Source organism: Durio zibethinus, chromosome 12, assembly GCF_047325235.1.
Source record: "Durio zibethinus cultivar Kanyao isolate XHJ-2024 chromosome 12, ASM4732523v1, whole genome shotgun sequence".
Classification (NCBI taxonomy): domain Eukaryota; kingdom Viridiplantae; phylum Streptophyta; class Magnoliopsida; order Malvales; family Malvaceae; genus Durio; species Durio zibethinus.
Genome location: NC_143173.1, coordinates 18,164,820 through 18,186,290, shown reverse-complemented (window position 1 = coordinate 18,186,290; position 21,471 = coordinate 18,164,820). Strand labels below are relative to the sequence as shown.

The following is a 21,471-nucleotide window of genomic DNA, read 5'->3' as shown; positions in this document are numbered from 1 at the left end:
GTCCATTTTCATAGAAACTTAATTTATTAATTTCAACATAGCTCATATATATTGAATATCACAATAAGTTATTTAGCTTTGACTGGTACCGTTGTGCGTTATAGGCGCCTAGAATTGAACAGATAACACTATTAATTTTTTGAGGACAAGTGGATGATTTTCAATTAAATTATTATCGTTGACATCATCAACAATATATTTATGAGCCAACAAGTCTGTCGGATTCATGCATGCACACAACTCAATTATTATGCAGCCAACTCTGATTGTTATCTTATCTCTGCATTACTCTCTCTATATAAGGGTGTCGAAATTCAGATATGTTTCGTAGCCATTCTCAACTTATATTCAAGAGAAGAAATTAGAGTATTAATTCCAAATGGAAACAACATCCCAATCCTTTTCTCACCCAAAACCCATTTCTTTGAAAGAGGAGCAACGTCGCTCAGCAAATTATCATCCAAGTATTTGGGACCCTTCTCTTATAAAATCCTTTACCACTCCTTACACGGTAAGTGCATTGCTAGAGAATTTTTCTTTTTCCTTTTTACTATGTTTTATATATGGTGCAGTGGTGCTTCCATTGTCCATATCTAATATTTTTCAATTTGTTGCCATGTTTTATGAAAAGAAAATGGTTATGATAAATGTATATATTGTGCATAGTTTGGTGCATTCATGATTATACTTTTAAAGTGTTCTTCATAATTATTGAATTCTAAGTGTTGAATTCCGTTCATGATAAGGAAAAGGAACTTATCTTTCTCACCAATTAAATTAAATTTTGTGAGTATCATTAGTTTGAATTAAAAAATGGAGAATGAGTAGTAATGTTATTTTATTTGGCTTGTCGATTATATATTTGACTAATCACAAATAGCATTGGCGAGATAAAATATATAATTTTTAAAATATTTATTTTTTATAATAAATAGTTGGTGTAGAACAATCAAATTTTGCAATGCTTGAATTTTATAATTTACATCCAAAAAAAAAAAAAGTTATGAAGGACACTGAAACTAGGAGCTTCAAATATCCCAAAATGCAAATGGAGCATTGATTTACTTATTTGACATTAACTTTGTAAGTGGTTATTAATAATCTATCCTATACAAGTAATACTTCCTGGCCCTAGCTAGTACATCAGCTTGGGAAAAAGAAATTAATTAATATTCTTTGCCAGTGGAATATACCACTGTAATGTATTTCAGCATACCATTATTATAACGTATTTTATCATTTGACTCAGTTGATTTGTGTATAATTTTTCTATTCAAAGAGTAAATTCTGAATCTCATCACCTCAAAAAAAAAAAAAAAAAGTTTAGTTAACCATATTTGTTTTTGTTGTCTTATAGTATGAATTCCACGCTACTGAATTGAAAGAGCTGAAACAAAAAGCTGGACATTTGTTTGCCTCAACCAAAGACACTGCTGCCTTGTTAAAGCTAATTGACTCGTTGCAGAGGCTTGGAGTGGCCTACCATTTTGAGAAACAGATTGAAGAAGCTTTGAATCAATTTCATGTTGATCAGAATGTCTCCAACGACCTTTCCATTGCTGCGTTGCATTTTCGACTTCTACGAGAGCATGGTTATCCAGTTAGTGCAGGTGATCAGTTACCTTCTATTTTGCACAATTAAGCGTCGAAATTCCAACCTCTTTGCTTCTTTCGAGCATAGGCGGAATTAAAGGCCCGGTGGGGAATCAAGCTCCTGCTGATGCCAAAAACTTTTTGAAATTTTATATTTATTGGTTTATTTATTGTTAAGATTAATATTAATTTTATCTGTTGTTATTGTCAAAGAAGGCATAACATTTTTAATAATAAATATTTTAAAAACTCGTTTTGATAATTAAATGAGGGATTAATAGTTGAATAATAGTTTAGTTATGTGCATTGAAAAAAATACCTTCCAAAGTATTTATAACAAAATTATTATGTAACATTTTCAAAATATGAAATGATAATTATAAAATTTTTAATAATTATTACTGGATACGAAAGTTTTAGTATTTTTATTATTATCTGTTGTTATTATTTTTTTTTTTTAATTTAATATATTTGAGTTATGCTCCATTAGAGTTAAAACTTCTAGATCTGTCACTGCTTTTGAGGGCCTGAATCATTTCTATATTTTATTATGGTGAAAACAGAAGTTTTCCAGAAATTCAAAGGTGGAGATGGGAAATTCATGGATAGCTTAAGTGGGGATGTTGAAGGGCTTTTGAGCTTGGAAGAAGCTTCATTCTTGGGAGTAAAAGGGGAAAATTTTCTTGAAGAAGCAAAGGGATTCACCAGTGAAAGTCTCAAGGCTTTACTAGGGAAACTTGACGAAGTTAAGGCTAAGCATGTTCAACAGTCGCTGGAGGTTCCACTTTATTGGAGGATGGAAAGGATTGAAGCACGAAACTTCATTGACTCCTACCAGAGGGATGATACACACCGCTCAGTTTTGCTTGAGTTGGCCAAGTTAGACTACAATCTTACCCAATCAGCTTACCAGAAAGAGCTGAAAGAACTAGCAGAGTAAGACTTAATCTATGGTTTCAAATTAAAGAAAATTAATTTTGAGTCACTTTTCTGTTGGTAAAGACAGAAATCTGATTTACGGAAATATCGTTGATAATGATAATTTTAGTAACAGAAAATTTTCCTTGATGATTTTTCGTCTTTGAAAGCCGGTTTTCTTATATTATAATTAATCTACGGTTTAAAATTAAAGAAAATTAATTTTGAATCACTTTTCTAGCTTTCATTTAAATTGTAACATAAATTAAGACACAGGGTTAAGTTTAGTTTATAATTGATGGAAACAGCTGGTGGAGGGAATTGAACTTCAAGGAGAAGCTTAGTTTCAGCCGAGATCGATTGATGGAAATATATTTCTGGGCTACAGGGTTAACCTTTGAGCTCCAATATGCCAAATGCAGGATATGCTTCACCAAATATGCATGCCTAGCAACAGTAGTTGATGACATTTATGACATATATGGATCTCTTGATGAACTTGAAAGTTTCACAAATGCAGTGATCGGGTATTTTATTCTTTAAATTCCATTTTTTTAGTTGCTATGTGTGGTGTACATAAACAGAATATTTGATCAACAGTTCATGAACATTTTTTATTTTTATTTATTAATTTATTAAGCTTAACAAATAATCATGAACAACATTTTATGAATCAAGGATATAACAACATTCATTCTTATTCAATTTGTTTGTCAAAATTGATGAAATGTTCTACGAATAGTTCATAAATGGATTCTATTTCAATTCATTTATTAAGCTTAACAAACTATCACAAATAATGTTTTATAATTTATTAATTAATCAGATTACGAATATAGCAAAATTCATTTATATTTAGTTCACTTACATCCCCAAAATTGTGGTTATATCCCAATTGCAGCAAAAATTGGGTACTTGATTGTCTGGTTTTCAACAGGTGGGATATGAAGGCCGTCGAAGAACTTCCAGAGTACATGAGAGTAATGTTCTCGGCCATGTCCAACTTCACTAATGAATTAGCCCACGACACCTTGAAAAGTCATGGCCTGAATGTTCTGCCCTACATCAAGGAACAGGTAAAATTGATAGCCTATAAGTTAACAACAGAAAATTCTCCGTAATCTATATTTTGTTGTTATTTGCAAATTGCAGTGGACTATACTATGCAGAGCACATATCACAGAGGCCAGATGGTTTTATGGAGGTCACACTCCAACTTTTGATGAATATATAAAAAATGGATGGATATCAATTGGAAGTCTTGGAGGATTGGTTCTTCTTTGTTTTGTAGAGGCAAACTCCATGGTTGATCAATTTCCACATTGTCTCGATGACTTTTCTCAATTATTTTACTGGTCATCCCTCATTACTCGACTCAGCGATGATCTGGGTACCTCCAAGGTATTATCATATGCATGTAGCCTGATGTAAAAAAGTTTCACAATATTTTGATTTAGTATAATTCTTAATCCTTCAAGCACATGAGCATTTGACTTAATAAAAAGAAAAAGTTACCTAACCACTATTTCATATTTTTGGTTTAAATTATCACGGTTAAAGTCACGGACGAACAATTTTATCGATAATTACCGATGGATATTTTATTTATCAATAAAATTTAATTACAGACTAATCTGATATGAACGGAATTTTTAATTGGTAAATTCGATTATAGTTTTTTGTGACAATTTTGCATCAGTAAAAGGCTGTTTTCTGTTAAATCATATATGCTATATGTTTATTTTTTATTTTGAAGGCTGAGATGGAGAGAGGGAACATACCAAAAGCAGTGCAGAGTTACATGATTGAAAAAGGAGTATCAGAAGAAGAAGCACGAGATCATGTGAAAAACATGATAAGCTATTCATGGAAGAAGATCAATGAGGAAATAGTTGACAAATCTTTCCCTCAAATTATTGTGAACTTATCAAAGAACATGGCTAGAACTGCACAATGCATGTACCAGCATGGAGATGGAGTCGGAACGTCCACTGGAGTGACTAAAGATTGTATTGTTTCATCCATCCTTAAGCCCATTCCCATATAATAAGAATATGGAAATTGTTTTAGATGTTATATCGAGGGAGTATTTTTTTTTTTAACACTTTTTTGGCTGTAAAAGTGTTAAATATATTAGAATGTTGTTGTAGGAAATAAATGAATGTTATTACGGTCCTCAATGGGTGACCAAATGATAATATTTGTTATTAAACTTGGATTGTATTTTTCATCTATTCTTATATCCATTCCAATTCAATAAGGCATTTTTTTATTTTTTTATTTTTTTATTGAGCATTTGAATTGATGATAGAATCTCATATTTAAAAAATTAAGTTCAAATTTCCTTTTTTTTTTTTTCAAATACAAAGAATGTAGAGAGATATCAACCATAACTCGTATAAGACTAAAAATTTTACATTTTTTTAATAATTAATTTCAATAGATCAAAAAGATGATATTAAACTATTTTTTCTCTTTTTAATTTGTTTGTTTTATCCTTATATCTATTAAAATCAATAGATAAAAAAATGTAAAACCTTTTTTTACACTAGTATAAATTGATCTTTTCTCAAAAAATATATTTTTATATTACTTGAATGTGATAAATACTATTAATCATGTGCCATTAGGGTATGTCAAGCGATGTACTAATAAAACATATGTGTAACAATGAGAAAAAAAAAAACTAAAATATGCGTTTTATTTTCTATTAATATATATTTATGTATATGTATCTTTATATATTTATGAAACCTAAAGACATAATCTCAGATGTTGATATATGGCAAGATTTCATTTCTTTATGTTGATATACTAAAAAACAGTTGAGGTCAAAAATTAGAAAAAAAATGTTGCAGATTAATAGGTTTTTAGGGATTTTAATGTAATTTTTATGTTAAACTTTAACAATTATTTTAGTTTTTTTTTTTGTGATTTTGATAAAATTATAAAAATAGGTAAATTTTCTATTAAATTGGGAGAAACTATCAAATATATTGAAAGTTATAGTGTCAAATAATTTTTCTTAAATTAATTTTTCAACCTTTTAAATAATTTTAAAAAATTATCAAAAAATTTATACTTTTTATTTAATTCTCACAAATTAAAAAAAAATTCTCTAATAATTTTTGCCTCCACTTTTTTTTTTTCAAGATATGGTCTCACTTGTTGACATGTGACAAGGCCTCGTTAGTTGACGCGTAGTTTTACTCGACAAATTTTTTTTTTAAAAAGTTACATTTTCATATGTTTCTTTCTAATTATAAAACCCCCTCAAAAAAAGAGGAAATGTATGCACGAGAAAAAAGTCATTATAGATTTGACTATTTTGTATTTTTCCAACGATCTCATTATTTTTTATCAGATGGAAACATGAATTAATTGCAGAATAAGCCCTGAAGAAGGTAGCAAAATTAGATGACAATGGCAACCTAACAACATGCAACAATTTACATCAACAATTCGGTTCTCATTTTGAACCAGTCCAATGAATAGACAATTTTGGTGACCAGGATTGCACAACAAATTCGCCGCTGCTATGGAAATTCAGGAACAAAACATGATCATTTTGAAGAATTATTAACAATCTTTGAGAGAAAGCGTCAGCAACAACTGATCTCTCGGAATTTGAAGGACTAAATGTTATCAGAGAAGAAGTTAGATTGTCATATTGAAAAAAATGCACCTGCAATAAAAATAGTTCAAATCTCAGGCCGGTATCATATACTGAAGTACATACGGTGAAAGGTATAACTACAGCAATCAAGCCAGCAGTACTAAAGATCATAGATTTTTTAAAACCAGGAAGAATTTGTTAGATACTTTGATTAACCAAAATGGGAGCCAGTTCAGTTATGCCTTTACTTCTAGCAGTATCCTCCGGGATTTTTCAGGAACTTATTTGTGATATTATTACCCGGATGCTCGACATGGGAGGAATGAAACCCCCATGTCTTCTACTTCTGCAGTTTACATAACAATATCTTTCACAGAGCAATATAATTGTAGGTCATGCAAATTATTTTGATGTTAGGGCCTATCCACCATCTGTCAAAAGCTTTATATTTAGAGCTGCAATTACAAAGACTTGCTTCACTGCATACCTCCAACTTTGCCGTCAAATACACGATGATCAACAGATAATGTCAAGTTCATTTTTGTCACAACTGCAGGCCTCTCAATCCGTGTGCAGGAATTCAATATATGAAATGCAAAATACTTTAAAACGTAAAGCATATGGGAGCATAGTGCATAAGGGGTAAACAGTTTACCATCATTTCCAACTATTGATTCAACAAATTTGTTTCCTCTACCGACAAGAAGGATACCAACCTGCCAAAAATATAGGAGAGATTATAGCAGCTAACAATGTCCTGATCACTTTCTAATAGCAGCATTCTCAATATTGCCTTCAGGTGCAAGTCTAGAGACAAAAGATATAAGAGTGGTTCTCCACTGTTTTCAAAGTGAATATTATCAATAAATAGAAAACCCAGAACTATGCATTTTCACATTTATTGCTTTAACTTTGTAAACAAAAGTGGCATTAGACCAGCTACTTTTAACTTTTGAGGCCTGAACGCAACATATTATTCACAACTAAAGTCAAGGATGGGCGAAGCTGAAGCTGAAGCTACATTAATGTTTGTTCAGTACAAACAAGTGTTTGTGCGTTGGAGAGAGAGAACGAGAGCACCTCTGGGGGATTTATAATTGCTGAAAAATGGTGGACAGGAAACATTCCGAGATTTGAGATACTGCAGAAAAATTACAAATAATTTCCCAATATCTCTTTCAACTATTAAAAAGGCAGTGATGGAGAACTAATATCCCATATGTATATCATAATACCTGAATGTTCCTCCTCGAAATTCATTTGGTAAAAGCTTCCCAGTCCGTGCCTTTTCAGCTAGTTGCTTGACCTGAAGGTCAAGTTAAAGAGAAATAAGCATGATAAAACCAAAGAGAGAATGCAGATTAATGATTATTTAAACATTAACCGAAAAGAAACAGACCCAAAGAATGGTAAAACATGTAATTCTGAACTTACTGACTATCATACTGAGGTTTTGATTAGTTAACATATTTAAAGAGCCAGACAAAAGGCAGTTTGTGTTCTGTTATTTCCCTAGATTTAAACAAGCTTAAAAGGGAGAGTACATAGGCAATAAACCAAATGATCTGGTGTAAAGTAACCAAAATTGAGAAAGCTCAAGCTTATGCTATGTCCGACGTGAGGTTGCTAGGCTTAAGACCGCGGTCGTGTCACTTACACTACAGAGTAGTGAAGCCAAACAAAGTTGTTAAAATCAAAAAAGGGTAGAGGTCAAAGATGAAAGTACCTCTGAGGAGATTGATGAAATGGATTTCTGATCTGCATTTCTTACAATTGGAATCACTAAACCCTGCAATCCAAATAAAATAATATGAAACCCGTTGCTCTATAGAACCCGAGAACAACATCTTATTGGAAGCATACCTTCTCAGCAGCAACTGCAATTGATATGTCAACAGAATCACACAAAATTATTTCCCCTTTCTCAACATCCCAATAAGCTGCAGTCATTGAAATAGCAAATTTTTTATTAGAAATAAGCCAAAAGAGCCAAAATTTTTGTATGAAAGCCAAATTGTATTCGAAGAAAAAGGAATTATGTAATTATTTTCCACTTTATAAAACAGCACTTATTACTGATAAGCTGATGCTGGAAATTTCTTATACACAGTGGGTACACTCGACACAAATGCATGATAAATTAGCAGTCTAAGTGCCCTTCCTGTTTGAAACTCTTCGATGCAACCATATGTTATCAACACAAGACAAGATAAGACCTTTCCTGTTTGGACGTTAGAGGAGGTTCATAGACCCACCTGGTAATAATGTAAATACTCAGCTTCAGATTCTATCAAAGTGAATAAATATTTTATACAACATTAATATTCTCCAGAACTCTCTTTTCAGATTAAGCTGAAATCCATTTATAGATCAGCAACTACAAATTAGTTGTTGAACTACTAAGGTATAAGAAATAAAATGACCACACAATCTTATGGCATTTCCTTCATTAAGGAAGGTTGAAGTTGTGGTTTGAGCATATGAAAAGGCAAGTAGGGTTGGTAAAGGAATGGGAAAGGGTCCCCCCCCCCCCCCCCCCCACACACACACACTAAGAATCCAGACAATGAATCAACGCAAAAGAAATAAATAAAGGTAGAAAAGAATAAAAAACTCAAAATATTAATCTAGTTTTGCTAGAGATGCAAAAATACTAATAAAAGCATTTTTGAGCTTGCATCAGTTTAAAAAATGTATGTCATTCCCAATGTTTTACATCAGCATAACAGAGTGGAATCTGGTCCTAGAGATAAATATCACCCCACATTTCTAGCAATCTTTACTACATTTTACAATTGGTCAAGCTCAATAGCCAATTGTGTTGGCTTGGCTCCTATACCATGTTTACTCAGAAATCTACAAGGACCAGTTTTATTGAAATTATGTCTTACCATTAGCTTCTGGTACATTTTTCAAAGCAATTGCCACTGCTTCTATGACGATGTCATTAACTGAAACTTTAATATCATGCTTCTCTGCAAATGGAGAAAGAATAGAACAATGAGCAGTCGGTAAAACTACAGGTGTGAAAGATCAAATTGATGATACAGGAATTTATTCCATACCTTTAAGCTCGTTCCTAAACGAAAGAAGAGGATCCAGTCTAACATCTAAAGAACACAATAATACCTTTAAGATCAAAAGTTAAATGATGCTAAAATCAGTATATAAATATATAAAGTTCATACCAGAAGATAAATACAAATGTGGTGTAGTCTGTTTTGATTCCAATAACCTCCTCGCAATAACCTGCAGAATGAACACAAATTCAGTAAAAAGAGAGAACCAGAGTTTAACAGAATGAATTTTCATTCATTCACTCACTAAACCATATAACACAACGTATTTACTGGTTTAGACAAGTCAAAATAAAATTCCAATACAAAATTTAGTATGGAAACATGTGAAAAGAGATATCCAAAGATATCAGACAAATAGATGAATTAAACTACGTCTTATTAATAACAACATTTGACGGTATAACAAATGCAAAAGTTGTAAAGAACTTATAGCAGTAACAGAGATACATTTCTCTTCAAACTGCTTAGAAAAGAACAAAGAATCAATAATAGGACTTTCCTTGGGCTTAGAAATTTAATTCTCTTCAATGAACCCACCTATTATCTGAATGAATAAATTAACTACAAATATTAAGGAAAATCCTTCAGACATTTTATATTGCAAATAGCATACAGGGACATAAAGGAAGACCGGCATGTTCAAATACTTCTATCACAGTTCTAGTGCCTCTATATAAAACCAACTCTAACATGTTATTAATTCAGAAGTATTCATGTCAAGTTTATGAAGATATACTGCCCGTATTTAAAACCAACCCTAGCATGTCATACATGATAAATAAGTTTTAAATAAATAAATAATAAAAGAAAAACCTCTCAATCAAACCCCTTACTAATCCTATTCAATCAATAATCTGTGATTCTATAATGCAATAGCCATAAGGGCCTGTGTCCTTTTGGTGAACTCTACTTAAAATAAATCACTTTTCAGTGTAACTGATTCATCAAACCATTACATGCAAACTTTGAACCCCGTGTCCTTTGAATGTTGCTCCCTCTAACTTCTGCCAAATGCATTCATATAAACCTCCTAATTTTGGCAAAGCTCTTTGCATCATTTTATTTCCATATTCTCCAACACCACCATCTGCCTTTATCATCAGTTTGGTCATTAGCGCATAAATCTTACCTTTCTTATCTTGATGCATGCTCCAATTTTTTATATCAAGCTATACGTAAATGTATGAATAGGTAATTTTTTCACTATCCAAATTTTGGTCTGCAGTCACAGGACTTTAGAGATTTTATATAGGCACATAGAACATTATTTTAGGAACAAAGATTAAAACTAGTCCATAATGCTCTTACTATCTTTAAATATTGACCTAGTTAGGAAAGGTCAAGGCCAAAATCTCTGGCCTTGTTAATTCCCTTATAACTGAACAATGAAATATACCTTGCGAATTTGGGTATTCGACGAATCTTCAAAAGAATCTGATTGCTGTGGATAAGCTTTTGACTCAGGCCTCGCCAAAGGAGATTCCTTAGGGCTGCTTTGAGTTGATCGTTTTTTCTTCTCAGATGAAGAAATCTTGGAAGATCCTTTTCCGGACTTAATTGCAGCCAAAACATCTCCTTTTAGCAAACTACCATGAGGACCTGATGCCTTTAATGATGATGCATCTAATCTATATCCTAAGCAACTTGGCTGATGTACTGATCTTTGTACCAGACTTCTGCTCTCTAACTTCACTTTTGGATTCATGATGAGTTCATTCTCGCTTTTTGACTGCTGAACCACTACTAACAGAAGTCTTTACAGCTTCAATATCAACAAGATCTTCAAACTTGCAAAATAACAAGCATTAGTGCCCCATGTGCCTCAAGTCACTACCATTAACTTGACTTCAAAAAATCATTTGACTAAACATGACGAGGTAAATTGCATCAAGTAATTTACAACAAGATATGAAGTAAGTCAACTTAAGCATATAATGACGACTTACTGTTACTGCAATAGGTCGCCCCACAGCCACATCCTTTGAACCTTCAGGAGCCAGTATCTTTGCCAGGTAAGTGCACCCAACAATTTCAACAGACAACTGTAAGTTTATACGTAATTAACAGAAATGATCCATAGAAATGAAAGGAATTGCCAACCAAGACCAATCTCAAATCCAAGAAAGCATCTCTTTTGTTATTAACTCATAAAAAAAAAAAAAACCGTTGCTTCGATATTGAACTATGTTCCACCTGCTTTGGTTGTTCGATTTCATAGGATTTAACTTATTTAACCATACAGCCCTCCAATTTTTTCACACAGGTGCTCTCGATTTGACATCTTATTTAGTAGTACTACTTTTCACTGTTAGTTTTACTAAATATAATATCTACATATGTGCTTTATGGAAAACTCACGCTTATGCCTCACATCGTTGTTTATCCCCCATGATTAGGGGTGTGAGTATATATATATATATATATATATATATATATATACATATAAATATAGACACTTTGATAGAACTAGGGTCTAATGCATGGCCAAGTGTAATGAACATATGTGATCATGCTAATATCCTTGAAAACAAGGTAAATCCATATCAATAACAAAGGTGTTTCTCATCTTAGTTTATATCCAATAAGTCTATAAGCACCATTTTGGAAGACTTAAGCCTGCTACCACACTATTTATCATCCTTTCGGATGGACATAATGACAAATGATCAGCTACAGAAATCAAGTTGGTCCGAAGATTACACTATCAATTAGTGTCACTTTAGTGCTACGAGCAATAAACTCCAAAGCAAGAAAGAACATTACCCCTCTTCAAGGCTCTCAATTTCGAGGGTGGCTTTGTCAGTCTCAATCTCACATATAACATCACCCACTTCTATATGCCCAGCAATGTTAGGCAAATGGATGCGAACAAGGTTATTATTCACTCAAAAAGAAAAAGAAAGCATTTTAAAGTATTTAATAACTTGTGCTAATAAAACTAACCTTGTCCCCTTCTTTTTTCCTCCACTTAAAAATGTTACCCTGATTCTATAATAAAATATGAACAGGCAAAAATAAGCTTTTGCAGTAAAAAAAAAAGTCAGAGAAGGAGGTTCATATTTTAACCTAATTTTTCTTACCATTGATGGAGAAAGCACTCTAATAACAATGTAAGGAGGAAGGTTTGAGGCTTTGGCATTAATAGAATTTGGTTCCTCTTCTTTTTCTGAGTTTCTGACATTCTGATGGGCTGTTTTTTCCTCAACCTCTGATCCTCCCCCAGAAGTAGAAGGGATCTCCTGGATATTTTGTTCATCCTCAACCTTGTGAACCCATCCAAATGAGTTTAACAAATTGTTTATTGCATAGTTGGTGCTCAACAAAAAATTACTATTTAAAAGCATAAAAAAGAAAATTCGGACATCAAAAGTTATTCACCATATAAGATGGAAAGTTTATTGTTTGAAATTAAAAGGTATTTTCCAACAATGTTGTTGCCATTTTTTAGAAAGTTTATGAACATAAATCCTTATTTATATAGTTGTTATTCTTTAAACCTTTTCAAATACTAAGGAGCATAAAAAGAAGTGGATAGCTAGCAAAAATTAGTAAGCAAGGCAGATGCTCATTAGATCAGGAAGTAAAAATAGCATACTACAGAAGACAAAAAAAAAAAATCCCCAAATGCTAAGCAAGACTAAGACTGTTTCTTCTTGAAAAATTCAAATAGAATTGAATTTTATATATCTATCAATAGTATGCCACTAAAGGATGCATCAAAGAATAAGTACCATTACTGTGATAGGTTGTCCCACAGGCACATCCTTAGAACCTTCAGGTTCTAGTATCTTGGCCAAAAACCTGCAGATAAGCACTCCAACCATAAGCAAAGGTAAAAGAAAAAAGGATGGTTATGAACTTCACTAATTCAGATGTGCTTTTTCGTCGATATTAATAAGATGAAACAGCACAAGAAAGGTGTATAAAGGGCTCACATGCAAAAATAGAAAGTTGTAAAAGGATATAAAATCCCATATAAGGAGCAAAATTTAGTAATATGCAACTCTAAGGAATAAAATTAGGCCACAGGATTAAATGTCAGACACCATAGAAATTGAAAAATAAAAGCAGTACGAAGCAAAAAAAAAAAAAAAGTTTACCCTTCTTCAAGACATTCAAACTCTAGTGTTGCTTTATCTGTCTCTATTTCACATAGTACATTACCCGCTTCAATTTGTTAGATAAGCATAATGATCAAGAAATAAATCAGGATGACAGAATGAATCAATTAATTCTCTACACCTTGTCACAAGATTTTGTTTTTGAACAACCATCTTTAATTTACATCAAATTCAGATGCAAAGACCATACAACCTATAGCTTCCATTAGTTTCTTATATAACTCACCTTATCTCCTACTTTCTTCTTCCATTTTGCAATATTACCTTGTCTCTGCGCATAAGCAACAAGCATCACAAGCTTGACTAATGGAATAAAGGGAGAAAGTCTATATTATAGTAAAATATTATGAGGCTTAGCATCCCAAAACACATTAACATTGTTGGAGACAAAGCAGGCATCCCCAGGACAGTATGCTCAGGAAGGTCTGTAATAACAGAACTTAGTGATAAACAAGGAACAAAGTTTTGGCAGATATCACAATGAAAGAAAACAAGTAAAACCTAACAACCAAGAAAAATGATAGAAAATATTTACCTTTTGAATAAGTAGACTTGAATCTGGGACCTATTCTAACCCGTCTCCACACTCTTATACCTAGGCTAAGCCCAACAGCCCACTAATGCATTATGAGACCTCAATATCAATTTAACATATGAAACCAAGGGGTGATACATTCCAATTTGAAGCACTGACATTATTTTATGGGTAAGCGGGAGAATATAAGCAAATAGATTTTCAAGTAGGTCTTGCACAAAGACGATGTATTGATTCCACATTATGTAACCTGTATTCATCCTTAGACAGAGCTGAGGCAAACATGACAACCTACCTATAACCTAAAGTAGGACCAATTAATTCTATGGCCATGTATTACGTATATTACTCAGGGTAGGCAGTTAAGTGCTCTTCAACCAAGCAGATTTATAACGACTAGTAAATCTAGAATAATGAACCATACATAAGAGTCCTTGTATCCATAATACCAAATATTGTAGTTAAACTTGCTTTTCGAATTTCTACTGCTCAACAAGCACAATTGTTTATTATGAACAAAACATAGATGTTTCTCACTTCAACTGATACAAAAAATTTCATGAAAGTTTAGCCATGTAAATAGCTCCTTGCCTAGATAAATATCCCTGAGTATGTATGAACACATGAAACCGGTGCCCCAGCATTTGCCAAGTGCTAGGTTATGACTCTACTGCAAGAAATTTATCCACAGCGAATAAGTGCTATCATTGACTCTAATTTATAGATTTGAAATACATATATACATATATATATATATAGAGAGAGAGAGAGAGAGAGATCAAACAAGGCAAGCTATTCTAGTAGGCAAATTTTTTATGACCGAGATACCTAGCATAAGATCATACTGACTTTGCTAGCGGTTTGAAATAGAAAAGAATGAAAAAGTAAGCAAGTCACTCAGAGCCTCTCTGACAAGACTTTGAAAACTTGATGGGCATATAGGAGGAGGGAAATGTTTAATGGTGTCTTTGGATGAGGCATTTGGAGTTTGGGTAAATATAAGAGAGAATTTCAAAATTTATGAGGAATTTCAAGAGGAAATTTGACCACCTCAAATTCTGTCTAGAAACTCCAACTAAAGAGGTGGTTTTTTAAAATTCCGCCAAATCTCCCGTTACTTTACTGCACATGGCCCACCATAAAATACTAAACCCAAAAAACAAAATATCATTTTATTTAACTCTAATATAAGTTTTTTACTCTTTCATATTATTAATAATATCTATACATTTTTACAAATATAATGATATCCATATTACATATTTTTGTATATATGCATTTTATTTTTCTTTTATATTATTTTTTATTTCATTAAATTCCAACGGAATAAATTTTTTAAGAAAAATATTTATCCAAACAAAACAATTACAAATTCAATCATTTTAAAATGATGTATTTTAAAATATCCTCATTTTAAATTCTTCAAAATTTTAAAATTTCTCGACCAAACACACTATAAAAGTAAAGATGTCATATACCTGCAGATGAGAAATGCCAAACTCCAATTTGCAACTTCAAAATCACATAAAATCGGAAACCAACCTTATCCTAGAAAAGTGTAAATAATAATTAAATACCAACCTCGAGCATTGATGAAGTACTGTATCTTCCAATTACAGTGGATAAAGAATTGGGCAGGCTATGAGGGGAAAAAGCTGGTAAGATTCAGAAAGTAACCGACCCAGCTACATTTGTCCAAGAAAAAGGCATAATAAACGAAATTGGGTCAACTTTGATGTATCAGCATCATTTAGGCAAAATTGTATTGGTTTTGGGTTGCAAAAGCAAGAAGGGAAAAACAACACTGACCAAACTCAAACTTCACTTAAACGTTTTATCCCTTGATATTTCATTGTTTTAAAATTGTGTTACACATGAAAAAAAAATGTTCCCATTCCAAATGCAGAGATAATGACTAAAGGTGTTAAAGTAGGTACATGAAGATTAACACAAGTAAAACCATTGCATAAATAACTAATGAATCGTGTAAAGCAGTCGTAACAAAATTTACTACTGATAAATAGGAAGTCAACAGTCTTTGAAAGGGCTCTCAACATTTGTAGTGCTGCAGCAGTAAATCAGTAAAAGGACATAAGTACAACGATATGAACTCATGTAAAGGCGCTACACTTAGCACCAATTAAAGGGCATCATATATAAATGATCAAGAAAAGTGACAATTGAAAATCATATTCCTACCTCATATCAGTAACTTAAAATGCTAAACTGCTATTTTCACTTGGAAAAAAAGGGGTATAGGCAGGTTGTTTGTAAATGCACTGTGCAGACGTATATAAATGAAAGCGATAGGTATATAGCAAGTAGACGGAAATGCATAATGGAACAAAAAAAAAAGGGCCCAGTGTATGAACTAAAGATAATACTAATATATATACATGCTTATATAGAAAAGGATTCACCAGAAACTTTTTCTTTTCGATAATTATATATCCTTGTAACGTTCAAAGAACATAGTTTCATTTCAAGCACCGTTGCAATAAAGTTCTTTATCTAATTTCCACACCAAAATTCTCACAAACTCAACTCTCAAATCATTGCTTTCCCCAATAAAAGAAATAATAGAACATTCAAATGCAATTCTCTATTTGATTTCAAAACAAAAATTCTCACAAAGAAAAACCAACTCTCAAAATTACTACTTTCATCCAAAAAGATTCAAATCAGGTGCAAATCAATCATTATCATGGCAAGTGGCAAGTACCTAATACAGTTGATAACAAACAGTTCTAAGCATAGAAATAAATGGAAAAAAAAAAAGAGAAAAATACCGTAAAAGTGATCTGGGTGAGGCGTTGGAAGAGAGAAAACGAGCTTTAAAGAGAGATAGAGTGGCTCCTGAGAAAACTGGGTTTCTGAGCCGTGAAAGCGCCATTGAAATTGCTGTGAGAAAAAACAAAGTGTGAGGAGAAAAAGCTTTGATTTTATTTAATTTACAGTTCATCAGAGAAGAAGGTTTTGGATGTTTATTTTTTGACTGATCGATTTAAAAGAAGGATACAAAAAAAAAAAAAAACAAAAGGTTCATTTCTTTAGATCGAAAATGGCCGCGCCAAAGTGCATATCGGTCTTCAAGACTGCGACTACACAAAAATAGCGGTTAGTTTTGCCAAATTGATTTTTAAGAAATGTGTTTTAGAAAAATTTTTATAATTTTTTTGAAAACACAGATTTTTCGTTATTCAAATGAGTGAATAAAATTTTTTTTTTTGTTATTTGAATTTGTTTTAGATTTTTGTTAAAATAATTTTATATAATTATTAAAATATATTAAATTATTTATTATTAAAATAATTAATATTAAAAATTAATTAGATTTTAATAATAATATTTAATATTATAATATTATATTAATATTAAAAACTAAAACTATTTATATTTTTATATTAATACTTAAAATACTTAAAATAATATTATTAATTTATATAATTATATTAAAATACTCATATTTATTAGTAAAATATTAAAAATATTTATAATATTAAATAATTATATTTTAAATTGAAAGTATTTATTATTAAATTATATTAAATATATTATTTATATATATTTATTATTAAAATAGTGCAATAAAGAAATTAGTTAACAAAACATAAAAATAATATATTTAAAATTAAAAATATTAAGAAATAATTAAAAATATTCATACTATTAATATAATTATATAATTATATTAAATAATAAAAATATTATTTATTATAATAATATTTATTGTTAAAATAATAATATAATACTATTTATTAGTGTAATATTAAAAATATTTATGGTAATACTATACAAAATGGAAATATTTAAAATTAAAATATCAAAAGGCTTTTAATATTAATATTTTATTTTTTAATTAAAATTAAATACAAATATTTTTATTAATATAATTATATTTTAAGTCTAATCAAATCAAACTCGAGTTTGAAATATCATGTCCAAAGTCTAATTTGAATAGAATTATAAAATATTTAAAATTAAAATATTATAAAACTTTTAATATTAATATTTTTAATTTTTTAAGTAAAATTAAATATAAATAATTTTATTAATATAATAATATTTTGAGTTGGGTACAATTAAGCTTGAACTTAAAAAATCATATTAAAAGTCTGACTTGAGTAGAATTATAATTACGAATTTAATAAATAGTCTTATTCATAAGCAACTATTTTTTAGAAATTGTCTTCTTTTTTCAAAAAGAAAATATAAATTTTTTTAAAAAATATATCATTTTTCATTGACTAAAAAGTTATTTTTTATTGATCAATCAATTTTCTAAGAAACAAACATTAAAAAAATATATATTATTTTTCATAAAACAAACAAAACCTAATTTTTTAACATTAATAAGGATAAGCAATTTAGAAAAAAAGAGAAACTTTAAAAATGTTCTAAAAATTTTTATTTTTTTTGGCTCTGCATTTCAAAAGTCAGCCTAATGGGCAAACATCACTGGCACATCCATACCACCTAACTGCTATTGTCCTGAGTTTGAAAAGAATATACAGGTGGAGGACATTTCATTTTTTATGCATTCAAAAAATATTAAAAAAGATATGTAAATTATATGATCTAAAATTTTAGTACAATTTTATATGAGTTTGATAAAATAAAAAAATATATTGTATTTTTGTATCAATATGTATTGTGACACTTAATTTTTTATATAAGATATGATATTAATATATAATTATCAGTATTTTACATAACATAAATATAAAAATTACCAAATTTATCCAAAACCATTCCGTCTATTACTATTTCACTGGTTCTTGCACCTACAGAAGAGAGGACTCACCTTGTTTCACATCTATCTCAGCCCTAATATCTCTCATAAAGCCTCACATCAATGAAGAATTGGACATGCTCCTTTTTTTCAACCTAAAAAATGTGCCTACTAGGTGGAAGAAAGCTCATAATTTATAAAATCAAACTATTTTTTATTGGTTAAAAATACAATTTCTAATTTGGATGTGTCCACTTTAAATTTTAAAATAAAATATTGAAATTTATGGGATAAATGAGGTAAACTAAACTATTTTCGTGTGTGTAAAAAATATATTTTACATTTCTACTCAACTATAATATTCAAATAAAGAAGAAAACTGTCATTGTATATGTATTTATATACATATATATAATTTTTTAAAAGTTAGGTGCAAAAAATTCTTTAGAAATTAAAATTCTTTAAAAGTTTGGTGCAAAAAAGTAATTTACTCAAAATTGTAATGTTTTGAAGTTTTTTTTGTTCTCTGTAATGACTTGGTAGAATGTTTATTGAATAAATGCCCTAAAAAAAATATGTTCCAGCTATTTCCATTTGTTTATTTAGAAAGTACTTTTTAATTACTTCACTAAGATACTGGGTAAAACAAATGAAAGAATAAACAAAAAAAAAAAAGAAATAGGGAAGAAAAAGTATTTTTATGGTAAAAGAACTAAAATAAATAATAAGAATATTAAAAAATATATTTATATTTGGTAAATATTAATATATTTTAACGACAAAAGACTTACACTAATAGGAGAAAATAAGATATATTGTGTATTCATTATCTAACTTTTAAAAATTTTGTGTTTAGGTCGCTCAAAATTATAAAAAAGAAAAAATAATGTTTTGATCCCCTTTCTCTGGATATACTATCTAACCAAGGTATATAATGGTAGGAATGTCGAGTGACAACATCCATTGTTTTTTAACGGTTAAGTAATAAAAAATAATAACACTAATAAATGTTGTTGAGTAGAAAGTTATCAAAATGAAAAATTTCATGATCAAAATAAAAAAAAAACTCAAGAAAAATAAATAAAAATAATTTTCTTTGCTTTAAAATCAATTTGCATAGTTTCGGTTTGAGTCATAGGGTATGAAATATTGTTTAATTTTGTATTTTTACTTTTGGTTTCACAAAACTTTCTCCAACAAACAAAAGATATATTTATTTAAAAGCTACTTGAAAGAGCTTCATTAATAGTTCTAAAAATGAAGAATTTGGCAAAAGAATCAGAAATAAACAAATCATGAATTATAAAGCATAATTAATTAATTATCAATCAACTACAAAGCAAAACTTGCTGTATATTAAAATAGAAATGGGCAGAAGTATGTGTAATTTATCCACCAAAAGAAACAATCAAGGGCAAATAAATGAGAAAAGTAAATAAATCAAACCAACCATGCACAAAGATAAAGAAAAAGAAGAGGGAGGCAACAAATTTACATGGAAAACACTTCCAAAAGAAGAAACTTTAGTGAGTAGAACAATCCGCATTAATTTTCAAAATTGTTAAGCTTTTATTGAGAAGAGTTTTCATATCAATTACTCAAAGCTGTCAGAAAAAAAATCAAAAAATATAAATGTTTAAAAAATCTAAAATAAAAGAAAAAACTTGAAATCATTGCTGCTAATAATATTGTTATCTTTGTCATATTCCTAATTTTTAACAACATGCAAAAAGAAATAACTGTAGATATTTAATTTTATCCTAAATAATTAAAGTAATTTAGGATTTCAATTTATATTGAATTAAAGGTTATTTTACCGTAATTTTACATTTTAATTAGGATGACTTGGACTTATTTAATTTTGATTCATTTGAACTTATTAGATCCATCATTTGGGCTTGGGCTTATTATGGATTAAATTTTAGTTCAATCAAGGTTTTGGGTCATTTAAGCTTAGAAGCTCAAAATAAGAAAAAAGCTCGTAAGGAGTTTTTTTCTTCATTTTTCTTTTTTTCTCTATATATAAAATGAAAAAAAAAAAACAAAAAAAAAAAAAGCATGAAGCTTGGATTGGTATGGAAGCCTTCATCTAAATTGCTACCCTAATTCCAACTCTCTAATTTTTGACCTTCCATAATTTATCCCAATCACCTCTAGCACAACTTGATAAAATACTTAGTAATCCAAATTGGCCAACAATTCAAAACCTAAGAATCAACATCCCTACTTCCATCTTGCATGCCATAACAATTCAAGAACTCCAATTACCATTTTAGACCTAATTTCCATTTATATCCTAATGGCAACATGAAACAGATATGGCTTCTAAAATAATCCCAAGCAATTTGAAAGGAGATACACACACGACAGGACCCAGGCAATTCACAAAAAAATCCTAAAAGCCTAATCTGCCTTCACAAAAAAATTCAACTACCCAAACCTCTAAAATCACCATTGCCAGCATAATCCATCCAGTACCAACACCATCGATCAACTTCAACACTACCTCTACTGCCTATATCACTAGCCATCATTGACCACTAGTTGAACCAACCTTGTCAACACCTCAAACACAGAATTCCTGCCACCACAACCCCTAAGTCTACAACATCTACCAAATCCCTCTATTATCACCACCATAAACACATACAACACCCAAAAGCAAGACTAGACTTGTCTTCATTCCTACTCGAACCCCCTACACTACAAAAACTCAACACCAATTCCATTGTAGCTGCTTGCCTCCACTAAAATCGAACTCAACTCCAATTACCTAAAGCCTTTTACATTAACACATCGACCAATTATCACCAACAATCAACCCAATCACAACCCAAAAAGCTTAAAACAAAACAAAAAAATCATTTTCTGTTTGT

At 30.3% G+C, this 21,471-nt stretch overlaps 1 protein-coding gene and 1 pseudogene across 1 annotated transcript; both read left to right on the top strand.

Annotated features, from left to right (window-relative positions):
* Nucleotides 1-379: 379 nt before the first annotated feature.
* On the top strand, nucleotides 380-1,642 carry LOC149515810 (putative terpene synthase 9 pseudogene; annotated as a pseudogene).
* Nucleotides 1,643-2,112: 470 nt separating this feature from the next.
* Nucleotides 2,113-5,178, top strand: LOC149515809 (putative terpene synthase 9). The gene is made up of 5 exons (XM_089741798.1): nucleotides 2,113-2,529; nucleotides 2,820-3,038; nucleotides 3,449-3,587; nucleotides 3,664-3,912; nucleotides 4,268-5,178. The coding sequence occupies exons 1-5, from the start codon at nucleotides 2,144-2,146 to the stop codon at nucleotides 4,556-4,558; spliced, it is 1,284 nt and encodes a 427-aa protein (XP_089597924.1). The 5' UTR covers nucleotides 2,113-2,143; the 3' UTR covers nucleotides 4,559-5,178.
* The last annotated feature ends 16,293 nt before the right edge of the window (nucleotides 5,179-21,471 follow it).

What these genes read in the sequence shown, in the direction of transcription:
- LOC149515809 (XM_089741798.1), top strand. Translation starts at nt 2,144, where the DNA reads ATGGTGAAAACAGAAGTTTTCCAGAAATTCAAAGGTGGAGATGGGAAA. An exon ending in TTCACAAATGCAGTGATCGG is followed by an intron (nt 3,039 to 3,448) that starts GTATTTTATTCT and finishes GGTTTTCAACAG; the next exon opens with GTGGGATATGAAGGCCGTCG. An exon ending in ATGATCTGGGTACCTCCAAG is followed by an intron (nt 3,913 to 4,267) that starts GTATTATCATAT and finishes TTTATTTTGAAG; the next exon opens with GCTGAGATGGAGAGAGGGAA.